At 36.0% G+C, this 15,396-nt stretch overlaps 1 protein-coding gene across 3 annotated transcripts in view; it reads left to right on the top strand.

Moving 5' to 3' along the window:
- Positions 1-13,436, top strand: part of baiap3 (BAI1 associated protein 3) — a 142,611-nt gene extending 129,175 nt beyond the window's left edge. For 2 of the 3 annotated variants that reach the window (XM_039775309.1, XM_039775310.1), the window contains exons 24-34: positions 3,171-3,266; positions 4,081-4,296; positions 4,673-4,741; positions 5,841-5,920; positions 6,863-6,971; positions 7,232-7,303; positions 8,019-8,102; positions 8,492-8,612; positions 8,704-8,827; positions 11,579-11,784; positions 12,896-13,436. In XM_039775309.1, coding sequence (XP_039631243.1) covers positions 3,171-3,266; positions 4,081-4,296; positions 4,673-4,741; positions 5,841-5,920; positions 6,863-6,971; positions 7,232-7,303; positions 8,019-8,102; positions 8,492-8,612; positions 8,704-8,827; positions 11,579-11,784; positions 12,896-13,002 — 1,284 coding nt within the window. In that variant the 3' untranslated portion in view covers positions 13,003-13,436. Of the gene's footprint in view, positions 1-3,170; positions 3,267-4,080; positions 4,297-4,672; positions 4,742-5,840; positions 5,921-6,862; positions 6,972-7,231; positions 7,304-7,984; positions 8,103-8,491; positions 8,613-8,703; positions 8,828-11,578; positions 11,785-12,895 lie in introns of those variants that run through there. The other variant, XM_039775311.1, reaches the window with a different exon arrangement.
- Positions 13,437-15,396: the final 1,960 nt, after the last annotated feature.

Here is a 15,396-nt window from a genome sequence, read left to right as displayed (position 1 = left end):
ATCCCATCCCTTTTCCACCCTTAGAATGGTTTGAGGTGAGCTTTTTTAATGCCAAGCATAATTTTCACTAAAATTAATATTAATAACACACAGACCTGTAATCTGGTAGTTTATTGCCAAAGGCATAGTAGTCACTGTTCCATGTCATTGCATTTATTTTTGGAATATGCTTTCAAAATGGTTTTATTCTTACAATGGCAGACAATAGGCAGCACACACATTAAATAAATACTCCATTCAAATTATTATTTTTTTTATCGAGTACTTACTTGTTTTCTTTGTAGTGGTTACCAAGAAAAATCTGTAATCTCACGTTTTCATATAGAATAGAAATATCAAAGTTCCTGGCAGCATGAGCTTCAACTGAGCTCAGCATCTAGTAATCCCATGGCTACCTGTGCTGAGGTCAGTGTTTACGAGTGCTTCACCAGAAAGACATTGGGCAAAAATCTAAGCTGTGGTAAAGTCCCCCATTTATTCACAAGATTGCAGTGCTCAAATTAAGTTTGCCAAAAGGTATTTAGATAATCCTTCAGAGTTTTGGAGAAATATTTTATGAACAGATGATTCAAGAATGTTCCTATTTGTTCAACATTGGTTATATCTGGACAAAACCTAAAACTGCACTCCAAATTTAAAACAGTGACAATTTGACAATTTTTGGTAATTTCAGGCTAATTCTAATAAAGATCATCTATGGCGTAATTGTTCTCCATGGGATGAAACAACAATTTTATGTTAAATGTAATCATGAGGGCTTTTATTTAAACACAATAAAGCACATCAACATTTCAGTAAACATGTTCTCCGAGCAAACCAACCTTAATAAAAGCGCAAGTGTCTGTGCATCTGTATGCCTGTCCTGTTGCTATGTCTCTGTTATATGCCATTTGGTATGAGATTCATAAATGCTGTGCTAATGTTTGTGATGCACCATCTGCTAGAATGAAAACTGCAATGTATTTTATTACTACATGCATTACAAAATACATTCCAATATATGGTGAACTGCAAATGTTAACACCAAATACACTGAGTCTATGATGATTACTTAGAGCTAGTACAACTAGTTAAAAATAAAACTGTTGGCAGTTTGTTCTTGTTCAGGCTAATGTTAACATCACCTCAATGGTAAAAGCTATCTACAATCACTTCAGAGAAGCAATTATTATCTCTCATCAGTCTGGAAAGGTAATGTAATTCTAATTTCAGAATCATCTCAAAGCTGTTATTCTTGCTTTAAAAGTCACTCATTCAAGACAGTTGACAATATTTCCATGAGTGGTTATCCGAGACATAATCTTATACTTTGAGAAACTGCAAAGAAACCAAAAGCTACATCCAGGAATCTACAGCCTATGTAAAATGGTAAATGGCCTGTATTTGATATAGCGCCTAACTAGAGTTCAAGAACCCTCCTAGGCGCTTTACAACAGTCAACATGGAAATTGTTTTAGTTCATACTACCATCAGAAAAATAAGTATGGTGTTCATGTAAGGATATAAAGGATAGTAGGACAAAGTACCATTGCACTCTTTTCTGTCATTATACTACTGCAACAGCTGCAGACCTGAGCCTCGGCCAAACCCCAACCCACTCCTGTTTAATGACATCAGACAACCACTACAGCCAAAGTCTGAATTCTCTGTGGAACTGTTACTTTGGCCTCTGTTTGGTAGGCAGTCAAATGAAACTTGTGCTAGTATATCTAGGCTCGGGGACGTCACTATACTAAAATGACCACTCATTCTTTTATAACCCTGTGTCAGCACCAGCTGGTTGCTTTCTCTGCAGCAGAGTAACCTTGGGTTTACCTTCTGCTCCATAGCAGAGGACCTATTGCTTAGGCTCTGCCAAGGCTAGAGTAAAACTTTAGTTCTAAGGGATAATCTAGCAGAAGACTGTTTGTAATGTAGTTAGATGTGGGTGACACATTGAGTCTGGCCTTGCTAAATACAAACAAGGTGCTCAAGTCATACCTAAAAGCAATGCATTTTTCTCTCTGAAGTAGAGATTACCGATCACCAACTCTCAAAAGACTTTTTATTCTAGCAGAAATGCAGCACTTTGTGAAACCTCAGAGACTGTAACTACAGTATACAGCCATCCACAACAGTGTTCAACCAAAGCCAAAAGGGAGACAAAAGAATTTAAACAAAGAAACACTAAACAAGTTCACCGTCCTTGCACTTGTGACAATGAAAACTTCTCCGTGAACCCTGACAAAATCGGGGAAAAAAGATACTCTACGCCCTTTGAGATGACAAGAACCACAAAGAATAAGTGCATTGCTGTTTATACTTTGGTTCTGAAATTAATATTGCTTAAGGCAAAGCTAGCAAACATATTGGCATAGTATGTCTGGTCATTTGAACTACTTAAATTGAAAAATAACCTGTGTGATGGGAAATCTATAGCTTTTATGTTTCTCCTCCTACATTTAACAGGAAAACTAAACATGCATGAGAATCTTCCATTAATTCGCAGCATCTGTCCACACATTGTCATGCAGCAACTTCAAACAGTGTGTAACACACTCACACACAGCTTTGTAGTGGACCCGTGGTGGAAGAAATGCAGACATGCTGTGAAAAAAAACAATGCCATTCCATGAAAGACTGCAGACACCTATAAACTGGACAAAGGCTAATATATTCAGCCATTCAAAACGTATACCAAAACTTTAAAAGCCAGTTCTGAATGAATAATGTTTACTGAAGGCAATCTTCAGACAATTATTAACATGAGTAATATAATTTACATGGGTTCGTATTTGTGGCATCCCACTTGAACATGAGACAGGAGAAAGCTTCCTTGCCACAAAAAGAAAATGGCAGCACAGCCTAGGTTTACAATGTTGCATCTGAATGAACCACATGACTTCTGGAACAATGTCCTCTGTATGGCTGATACCAAAAACCTGAACTATTTGGATGCTATGTACTGTGCCGTGTTTGACTAAATATAAACACTACATATCATCCATATTGTAAAACAACAGAAATGAAAGGTGTGCTTACTTTTTCATATAAAATATTTGCAGTTTTACCAGGAGCAGTATAAGCGTTAAGTTGTCATGTTTTTACCTTTTTTTTTATAATGGGGGTCAAAGCAAAACATTTCTGCTGTTGTCAAGAATTAATGTGAAATTTCCTTTTTCTTCATACAGGACATATGTAGTGCAGTGGTTTGGTACTCAGAACTAATAAAACACAAAACAGAACGAGGCCAGCAAGGTCAAGAAAGCAAACGTATAACCAATCAGGTAATGTTTGTTCCAAAACCAAAATAAAATAACATAATATTATGAATGCTTAAGGACTATCTGTCTCATTGCTTATGGTCTTAGAAGATTGGCTCTGCATTTCATTTAAGTTCAAGTTGATTGTCACATACATTCCAAGATAAAAAGAAGTCAATATATACACCCAAGCCTAATGAGCAGGAAACATACTGTGTTGTACTGTGTATTATCTTTCATTCATTCATTCGGTCAACCATTCTCTGAAATCACTTATTCCAGTACTAAGCGTATTCTCGCAACACCAGTCAGAATCGCAAGAACCAATTGTGGAAGTGGCACAGGTCTATTGCGGGTCATACCCATGTAGACACACAGTAACAGTTTTATGTCACTAATCAAAATGATCTATTTTGAAATTATATTTTTATTAGTTTCTGAATGACAAACGTCTGGTGGTGGTATGGTCTCCTCAACTCTGCATATGTAGTCAATATGAGGAGTGCAAACAGAGCAAGACTTTATGTAGAAAGATGGGAGATTTAAATACTTGTATAAAACAATTCATTTGCCACACTAGCAAGCCATCAACTTGTATTTGCTGCTTTAGTCCCTGGCAGTGAGATGTTTTTCTCAGCACATTATCAGCAATCACCTCTTCATTCTGAGTAATTTAATATGCAAACTATGTAGACATCGCATGCTAAATTTAAAAGTACTACAGAAAATGTTGTTAGTCTCCAAACTGCAATGCTGAGCCTTAAAAACGATTGCTAAATTCAATTTTTACTTTAACTCTTGATTTATTTCTATCATCTCTCCACCTTACTCCACCTAGCTCTGCATCGCTCTAAACAACATTGAACATGTTCGAAGATTCATTTGCAATCTCCCCAGAGATCTTGACTGGAATTCACTGGAAGCAGCCATGGAAGAGTCCAGTGGGGCTGACAGTAAAGAGCAGGTTCACAAAGCCCTCAGTGCTCAGCTGCTGAACATTGATGTGGACTTGAGGAGGGAAGCTAAGCGCATGATTGCACATCTGACTGACAAGGCAAGTGTCCTACAGGCATCTTCATGTCGAGTAGTTCATGACTATTTTTTGGCCCTTTTAAATATATAGAAAGTGAGCTTTGCTATAAAGCATGTGCTTCTACTGTTTATACATCTTAATTTATTCAGAGTGATTTAACAAATCTTAAGTACATGAAGACACATTTTCCATACTTTTACTACTTAATAATAGCTGGTTAAGTGAAATTCATTGAATCATACCAAGTATTAAATGGCAGTTTTCAAGGTTATACTCATCACGTTCAGCACTGCCAGAAAATGCACGAGCTGGCATATACTTATGCAATGCATGTCCTCTGCAGCATGGTCACTTTGCATGTGAGTCCAATTTACAGATATATTCTTTTTCTGTGCAGATGGTGGCAGATTTAAAAAAATATATTCAACATATCAGCCTGTCACCAGATTCCATTCATAATGATGAGGTAAGTACTTAATGTGTTTATCCTATTGCAGTAAAAAGACATTATATTTTGCTGGAAAAGTAAATTTATGCCATGGCCTGAATAAAAACTGAGCTGCTTGCAACTACATCAAAGTATTAATCAGCAACTTTAATTTCCAGCACATCTTTGTAAAGACAGTAACTGCATTTGCTCCTTTTACTCATATTCATTCCTTTGCTGTTTTGCTTCAGGATTTTTAAAAAGTGTTGCCACTGCAGTTGCATGATTTAATGATACGAGTAACAAAGTGGAATTCTCAGAGGGCGTGGGAAAAAGTAACTGGAATTGGAAATTCATATTTAGAAACAATATAAATACTTTTCTATAAAAAGTAACATCTATTTTACTTAAAAATAAAAAACAAACAAAAAAAAAACAAACACTTTTCAGGATCTTCTCACAGATCACACAGACACAACGCCCTTGTGTCTACAGCAGATAAAATCTTTGCATATGTCCATGAAATTTAGGAAGAAATAGTGAACAGAAGTATGTGGTCTGTAATTATGCCAGTATAGCAATGCCCCCTCTTCAAAATATCCCATAAACCTGGATAAAACATTACATGCTCACCAGGACATTCCCAAATCAGCAGTGTCCTTTTGCATGCACAATTTTTGCCATTGTTTCCTGATGTCTCATTCTGTCCAACATCTGTGGAAAATTTTCATTGTAGCACCTGTAATGCTACCATTATGAGTGCCACTTACCAGAAGTGTAGTTGCAGAAATGCACCTAATCAGAGTACATAATCAGGCACCAGACCGGTGTGTTACTTCTAAAGTCTCTTTTACAATTATCCAAAGCAATGATTTTCACATATATTTATTGGCTGCATTTTGCCATATTAATACCCACTGAAATTTGGCATTAGAGCACTCATTTATTCCAAAGTTTAGGTTCATGCGAGTGTTTAACTTGTTTTACCTCTTAGACTTTACTAGAAACAATGAATTGGCCAGCCATTAAACATACTTTTATTCCATTACAGTTATTAAAATGATAGTTGAAACTGAACTGTTGCAGTTGAATGCAAATGTCTGTTATTTTACAGTTGAAATTTACATTTTTATTACAGGCCATATCCCCCTTGATGAAATACCTTGATGATACCTTAATTATACTAAGCGGTTCTTTAGTAAAGGAGAACCTTAGCAGGTATATTTGCTTTTACTTCTTTCTGCACTTGATTAGACAAGATCTGTTTGTCTTGTAATTATAAGCATTAAATAGTATGCATTAAGTTAACTGTGACTTACAGCTGGGGTACCAAAGTCTTAATATATTTAGATAATATGCTTAGCTTATGACTGCTTATCTTTTTATTTGTCATTTTTTATATTCCATTGTACTTATAAGTTAAAGTACAGGGCATTTAGATGAGGTAGTATTTATTTTAATTTAAAATATAATCAATTTTACTATTCATAGGACTTTAATTCCTTCACACACTTCTCAGAAATACATGCATGATCATTCCACATAATGTAGGACACATATGGCCAATACAGAATTATCCAGGAAACCCTTCAAAGATACAGTATCTTTAACACTAAGTGCTACGGTTTATTGAAAAAAGTAGACTTTGAAGCTGCTGACACTCATACACACACATGCATGGATACGGACAGAGTTAATAAAGGGTACATCTCCATATTAACCCTATATCCAAAATCTTTCCCACATTAAACAAAAAGGCAATTAGGCAAGTACCATAAACTGTTTATGAATGAGAACGGATTTTTGGAGAATATTTGTGAAAATGCCTTACATCTTTTTGTAGGACAAGCATTCAATACAGTACAGTCAAAATTACATTTGGAATTTTGTGCAATATAATTGTTACTGGCATTTCAGGAAAACAAAAATATGTTTACCTGCATTAATATTGCAGTGATGTACACTGGCTGATTAGTTTGCATTTGAATCTAACAGCTTATTTTAGTATAGATTGTGATGTCATTAATGAGTCTCTTAGCTGAGATAACTGAGATTTTATATTCTTGGCAAGTAACATAATTGTTGTGAGAAAAGGATAAACATCCTGTTGTGATAGAGCCTCAGGACTGAAAGTGGAGCTAATTTTGATTTTCTTTGCAGAGTTCTACAAGGTCTGTGGGCTTTGTTACTAAAGCTCATCCTTGATACAGTGGCTGAGAACAGAGGAGTGTCTTTAGAGTTTTATGGAAGATTCTATTATACTGTTGAGGTAACATAATTGATAAAAGTCTAATATACTTTGTATTCATGTCAGCTTCTGGAAAAACCTAAAAACTGAGGAAAATGAATATGCATTAAAAAAAAAAAAGATCTTCCATTCAAGAATAAAAATTGCAAAGCTTGATTCCAACTATCAGATGACAGTATACCAGTAGCAAAAGATATTTTAAAGTCAATCTATGACTAAGTATTATCTTGCAGTTTTCATAACTAATTTAATAATTCCACATGTTCTGTTATTTGTTCCAGGCTTTGGTGGAGTTTTTTCATGCTGAAGGTGTAGGTCTCCCAGTAGAAGAACTCAAGAATGAGGAATACAAGGTATGTATTTACTGTAATTGTTTTTGCAGGACAGTTGTTCTTGGATTAACAATCCTACAGTATTTACTGATATGAAATGAAGGTAGATGGTTATTGAGAAATCTGTATGGCCATTATGAATATCACTGCATTGTTTTCTGTGCAGAACCATTATTTTCTTCTGTATCGTCAACATTTTAGTACCAATCCAGTAGTACTACAGATAATAAACTAATGTTGAATTTCCTGTGCTTTTTTAGAAATGCCCAAATGATGTTTTGCACAGTAATACCACTTGACTTATGGGCAAAGAATAATAAAATCTGTACATAGCACAATTAACATCAAAGAAAATTATAATACAGAAAGGAGTATTGCACAAAATAGTCAAAACAGTAAAAACAGGAAAAAATAAAAAGGTGGCACTGACAGAAACCAGGAAGAACTTGACTTTAACATTAATAGCAACTATGAAAAAAGCTGCACAAATTAGTTACTGTACATTTATAGCAAACAAAGTCACATTAATTAGTTTTGGATACAGCTTTTAAAAGAACTGAAAATGAGCTAAATGATGGAAAATGTGGCGAATGCATTTGTTTGCAATCAACACTCTTAACTATAGCATTATAACCTCTTAATACTTAATACAGGAAAAAAAGACAAAGAACTGCCACAAAAGAATATTGTTTGACCTTTCAGGAAAAAACAAAGTGACAATGGATTATCTTTTCAGATGTTGGAAGAAGAACTAAGGCTGAATAAATGCTCCTCCAATGAACTCATCGAGCAATATTACACAGAAAAAATAGCTCTTCAGGTATTGTGATTGCCAAGTCTCTGTTGACTTAAATCAGAGTAAACCAGCAGAATAGGTCCATGTTACTCGAGAGCTGTAGACTGTATTGTAGTAAACGTCTTTTCAATGTGTGAATATATTAGAATGTGTTATTCATAATTCACTATGTAGTTACTGACTTAAGGAAAAGAAGCAGTGCATCAATAGGTGTACTGGCAGCTGAAATCTATGGAAAAAAACGAATTGGCATTGGCAGTGGTATAAAGCATTTTTCAGGGTGCACTAAGTGCAAAATAGGGAAAGACACATATATTCCTAATGATTGCTAGTGATGAATACAGAGTTTGTTTCAAATATATCCATCTTTATTCTACAAAAAAAAATTTAATGTTGGTTGTTACTTACTTTAGAAAACTTTGAGGCAAAGTAGATATGGAAGAATTAGTGTCAAATGCTACTATGAAGCCTCAGAACAGAAACTTTATGTTGAAATTCTGCATGCAGCAGATCTCATCGCTTTAGATGCCAATGGTAGGTGATACACCATAATAACTGTTTAATACTTTTATACATTATTTTAGGAACCTTTATGCAAATAACCTGTCTGATTGCTTTTCTCTAGGTTTAAGTGACCCATTTGTCATCATAGAGGTGTGTCCCCACCACATATTTCCAATGTCAAGAAGTCAGCGAACACAAGTGAAACACAAAACTCTACATCCAGTGTTTGATGAACTTTTTGTGTTGTGAGTATTAGGTATATTTTCCAGTAGGCACAATGGCCCCTTTTCAGGATGAGAAGAGTCAGATACAGTACTTTATTTTGGTCTCAAACTGAAAACAATATCTTATGTCAAAATGAAAGGATGGGTTCAGATTTAATTTTAGAATCCATTACTTGTCTTAAAAACTTTTCTCCTTCTTAAGGTTATGAGAGAAAAAAAAACCCACTTAAGTCAGAGCAGGGGAAAACAACGTACAATGATATGCAAAGACCTCGAGGGGGCAGTAAAATGGCATGTACTGATCAAGAGAACTGAATGTATACCTAGTTTTAGGTAAATCCAATACCATGTCATAGTCTATTTAATAATAAGAATAACTATACATTTATATAGCATTATAAGGTTCTTTAATAAATATAAATATTCAACCTATGCAATATTAGCTTTACAATTATTGTCAGAGCCTATAATTAGATTCCTGGGGCCTCATGCATAATGCTGTGCGTAGAATTCGCACTATAACAAGCACAAAAGCCGAAATGTGCTTACGCACAGAAAAATCCAGATGCAGGAATCTGTGTGTTCTTCCGCTACATAAATCCTGGTCAGCGTGAAAAGTAACACTCGTGCATGCGCGTGCTGTCCCGCCCCAACTCCTCCCAGAATTACGCCTCTTTGAATATGCAAATCAATATAAATCGCCCTTAAGCTCAGCATTCTGTGAAAAGACAATGGGAAAAGCACGGGGGAAAATATAAGAATTTCAGCCAATACCAAGTGGAGTCAAAAGAAAAGCATACTATTTGTTGATTTTAACAGTGGTGTAAACAAGGTTCACAAAGTCGAACAGTGGCAAAATAAAAAAGAAGTCACATATCAAAGTCGCCATGAAAAGGCGAGTTGTAGCCCACCATGTGTCTGAGTGTCATATGATAGCTTATTAGGGTACAGAAAAAAAATTAGGCACACAGTGGGGAAAAAAACATGAAATGTCAACTTTAATCTCGAAATTTTCACTTTAATCACATAGTTTATTTTGTCATTAAAGTAGAACATCATAAACTTCATCTTAAAATCATTTAATGTACTAGTTTCTCAAATCCCATCGTAACTAAAGTAGCATGTTAAATGACTTGTTTTGTACTTGATCTTCTATGTGCTTTGTGTGTGTGAATCACTACGTACTTCTGTTCTTTCTCTTTCTCCGACAGGACACAAAATCCATTACATTCGTGATATTACAGCTCTCTGAATAATTAAAATACTGAGACGTATACGTGATATCATTTTCATGATGATTGGAATGAAAGCATGTTATTAAACATAAGAACACGGTGGCGCAGTGATTGTTCATGTCTCACACAAGATGCTGCTGCGCCATGCACGACCTTCGATGAAATAATTTATTGCAGCAGTACTGTCTCTTTCAAACGTACTAACCTCCAATTCCTGTCGTTACTTTTCTTTCCCCAAATACCCAATCGCCACACAATCAGCTCTGTAATAGACGTTAAGCCATCTTTAAGCTTACAACGACGATTCTTCAAAACTTTTAAGGAACATTGAAATATCTTCATAGTACGTGTTTAATTATGCTATCATTCTATCCTTCCAGTGTTGCGCCAGCCTCAGTAAATATACAGCGCGAGGCAGGAACAATACGTGAAAATACGCGCTTTATAAAGTGGCTCAGGTTGTGCAATATTATAACTGTAGTGCAAGTTTACAGTGAGGTGATTGTATTTATAAGTACAAACAGTTCTACAAGGAGCAATTGATTGAATGCGTTTATAGTTCTTGGGATGAAACTGTTTCTGAACCACGAGGTCCGTACAGGAAAGGCTTTGAAACGTTTTACCGTGGCTGAGACAGCGTGGGCTTGATGCTGTATACCGATAATTCTCTATGCAATCAGTTGCTGCTGTGATTCACACTCAGATACAGTGATAAAAATACTCCGAGTGGTGCAGTGAGAGTAATATGGAAAAAGATAATCCACTGTGGCAACTCCTAACGGGAGAAGCTGAAAGAAGAAAAAGGTGCAGTGAGAGTAACAACGCTAAAGCAGTTATGGTATGTAGAATACTATGGCTGTTCCCTGGACCATTATATTGTTACAGGTTAATTACAATCAGATGCATTATACTAATAAACAATATGCGGTTAGTTTCAGTGTATTTATAAAGCCGTGTCAGGAAAATAAAGAGTAAACACACAGGAACAGTAGTACTGCTTTGACGCTGGGAGCCGGCAGTTTGCAAAACCGAGCGGAGAACTTGCATACGATAGGGTATGAGGTACCGTGGAAAAGTACGTGGCTTTACGCCAAATGTAGGTTTTATACATCGCGATTTGAACATGGAAATGTTCTTACGCAACATTTCTGTGTGTACGCACCGTTTATACATGAGGCCCCTGCTGTTATTGGTATTCTTTGCCTGACCCCAGGCACTGATGTATAGTTAAAGGGGAAAACAAGCTTTCCACTCTAAAATAAGCATATGATTACAAGCAAACCATATAAAGTTGTCCAACCACAAATGCGTTTTTTCTGTTAAAAAAATCTCTTAAAAAGACAGAGTTGTGTTCTGCATTGAAAGAGATACAATAGTATGTTCCTTGTGGAAGACACATTTAAGATTATTCTAATTTAAAAAGTTGGAAAAAAATAGCCATTACATAAAAAGGGATAAAAGAATTAGATTTTATCAGCCATATCTCATATGCATACAAACTATATTCTCTTAAATTGTTGTACGTGTCTCTTCACAGCCATGTTACTCAGGAGCAGCACAAGAAAAAGTCTGCCTGTATCCTGTTCACCATTATGGATCACGACTGGCTGTCAGCCAATGACTTTGCTGGTGAAGCTGTTCTGTCATTAACAGACTGCTGTGGTTCAGACAAGCCGACAACACATGGAGGAGTGAAAAATGCCCAACCTCTGATACTACACCTGGCAAGACCCAAACCCAGTGGTAAGATGCCTTTGAGTTTTAAAATGAATCAGATTTGGTTTCTGCTTCTAATACAAGGACACTTGGGGAGGATCAGAAATGCAATCACGTGTTGCTGCAACCAAATTGTCACAGGTTTATGCTATGCTGACTTGACGTTGTCATCACTATGGAAGTTAAATGGCAGATCACCAACTTGAGCCTAAACTGCCCAAGGAACAAGGCTTTCAAATTATTCTTTTTGCAATTTAGTGAATTAAACCAGGAATATTTCGACTGAGTTTGGGGATGCATGGGAGTATAAGAAGTCTCATAGCAGCAACAAATTCCTGTCTTTCCTTATTGTAGCCACTCTGTTTCAAATCATTTTTGCTTTTTATACAAAACCTTTACATGATTACAGTACCTAAAGCTGTACAAATACAAATGTTACGCGCTATAGGCATATCATATCAAACATCAGTGTCCAACCTTCCATCATCCTGATGCCATGAATAACAACATAATTAGGGACATACAAATAATGTTTTTTGTTATATGAGTTTCTCAAGTGAGTTTTTATGTTTTACCTTGTATGGTATGGAATACCATTTATGCCAAGTTAAATTAATAAAGACAGCAATTTAGAAAAAAACACATGAAAAAGTACATTGACATATACAGTGTACAGAAAAATGTCAATAAATTGTGAAATGCAATTTCAATATTTTTCTTTCAATAATGTTATTTTAAATTTAGTTTAATAAATGTCACTTATTAATAATAGGGCACACAATGTGCATTTTTTTGTAATTTACAATGAGAATACAGAAGCCACTTAATTACAAATACAACTGGACTTTCACTCAGGGGTCTGATAACAACAAAGGACTTCCTTATAGAAAAAAACAGCTAAAATGAAACATTTCCATCTGTACTCACATTTGAAATGGTGCAGACTGCCAAATGTTGCATATTGATTACTTATGTAATAAAATCTCATGTATTTACCCACCATATTATAGATATTTATATACATGTAAGAAATTAAATCTGCTTGGGCTTATCCTGAAACCGCAGTTTGTGCCCGACGCTTAATGTATTTGTTGCTTCAACACCCTAACTGTGTTTTTCCATTGTGTGCTCCATACAGAGAAGCCCATCCTGAAAATGCTAGAAGCACGTAGTACTGACAGAGAGGCCCAAGAATTTGTGAAGAAGCTCAAGGAACTTGAAAAATCAATGGGAGAAACAGACTAAAGTTATACAGGGCTGATGGGATACCTATGGCGTGCTGTACATCTGTGTCATGTTCATTGTGACAGTTGATGTCTTTTACAAAGTTTGATTCATATTATGTCAAAACGTTCATGATTAAGAGGAAAGTATCGATACAAATGCAACACAGGAAAGAATGTGTTGCAAACAGTTGTGTAGTGTGAACCTGCCTAAGCTGATCCTCGGCACTTAACCTGTCTGAGATGACCGCAACTTATTTTAGTTTCTCTCATCACCTGCCAACTGTTTACAACATTTTAAGTGTACTAAAACTAAACTGTTATTTCTCTGTATAAGTTTGATAGTAAAATTTGTGCACATTGATGATCAATATTTGCTCTACATGCAACAAAGCTGTACTACAAAACTGTACTTTTCTAACTGTTGACTGAAGAAAGTTGTTTATTTAAAAAGTCTTCTATTGTGTGGTCCTTGATTTTTTATGTAGCCGATTTAAAAAGTATCAATCTGAGCGCAACTGGGATGATCCAAGTGTACCAAGTACAGCATCTCAAATAGTGTTCTGAAGTTCTTTATGCACTTTTTATTTTTTGCATGAAACAAATGAGAACATGAAATGCTGAAGTACAAATTCACAGATAACGGTAAGTCACACAAATACGTTATATAAACAAGACTTCATATAATACACACTTCTCATTAACGTATTGTCTGAGTTAAGTGGCATCAAAGATAAAGATGATTTCTTCATTTCTATGATCATGTGATGGATAAAAAATTAGATTACATTAGATCGGGGTACTCAACACCAGTCCTGGAGGTCTGCAGTGGCTTGGGGTTTTCATTCCAAACTGTTTGTAATTAGAAGCCAGGCCAGATAATGAAACATTGTATTTATTTAATTATATGCCTTATTAGTGCTTTCATTCTTTCAAGACACAACTTTATCACATTGTAGATTTTTCATTTTCTGAGAATCCAAATGTTTTGTGGCCCTTCCCTCTCATTTATTTCAAAACACTGTATTAACATGGACACTTCCTGATGCACATACACAGGTTACATGGTAGCAGGTTAGCTAGAGAGTTGCCAATTCCAGTGTCATATGCACCTTATTATTAACTGATGGCTGGTTAAGGAAACAGGCAAAAATTAGAATATAAATACAGCAGTTTAAAACTAAAATAGATAATTAAGGGTCTGGATTGTAACAGAGGATTTAACTAAAACTAAGCCAAAGAAACATATTACTTTAATCTATACTAATACAAGGCAAAGCCCTCACTGACTCACTCACTCATTCTTCAACTTCCCATGTAGGTAAGAGGCTGAAATTTGGCAGGCTTATTCCTTATAGCTTACTTACAAAAGTTAAGCAGGTTTTGTTTTGAAATTCTACGCTTAACGGTCATAACTGGAACCTACTTATGTACATAAATATGGCCATAGCCTGCAGCTTGGTCGCCGTGAGAGGTGGAGTTGCGTCCCCCATCATCACGCCTCCCACGTAATTGAGTGCCTGTCCATATAAGGCCGTCTGTCAGCAGCAATCCAATAGACACGCTGCTGCTAAATATTCGCGGGTGAAGGACTGTGCTTATGCAGATGAAGATGAGATGGTCAGGGATAGACTAGTGTTTGGCACAAACTCAGCAAAAGTGCGAGAGAAATTTTTAAGTGCCGGGTCTGAGCTAACATTAAATAAAGCCGTGGACATCACAAGATTGCACAAGCACAGCTGAGAACCTTCGATGCATGTACTCCGAGCGGCTCACGTGAACTGACTTTGCAGGACTGGGAAAGGTAAACCCGTGCATGCAGTGTGTGATGTCTCAGATGAAGACAAAGACAAGCTGCTTATTGATGCAGTAGGAAAGGAACAACCCTCTGATGCTGAACAAGCCTTTGTAGACATATCAATAGGAAAGCAAGGTGTAAAGCTTAAGTTTAAATTAAGTTCATAGACATGCTGCCGCTAAATATTCGCAGGCAAATCCACAACTTAATACCGGGAATGCCTGTTAAACATCTTAGATTCACAAGTACCGATTTGGGTAGTGAACACTTCGATGAATGAAACCTGTTATCTTTACAACGGTTGACAAACACGGAATGTAACTTGAACACAACACATCCTCCAAATACGAACTTGACTGAAAGAAATAATGATAATTAAATCCTTGATGACAGCAACACTCATAACAGTCACAAAACAGTTACATTGACAATCATGTTACGTTACTTTTAAAATGTTTCCTTTTCTTTTTCATAACTTCTTTAAAACGATTTCTCCGCTGCGAAGTGCGGGTATTTTGCTAGTAGTAAATAAAAGGCTTCTAAATGAAAAGTTTGGTTGAAGCAAAAACCTGTAGCCACCGCAGAACTCCAGGACTGGAATGATTACCCCTGGATTAG

Source organism: Polypterus senegalus, chromosome 13 (assembly GCF_016835505.1).
Source record: "Polypterus senegalus isolate Bchr_013 chromosome 13, ASM1683550v1, whole genome shotgun sequence".
In the NCBI taxonomy this organism is placed as follows: Eukaryota; Metazoa; Chordata; class Cladistia; order Polypteriformes; family Polypteridae; genus Polypterus; species Polypterus senegalus.
This window is presented reverse-complemented; position numbering and strand designations above follow the sequence as displayed.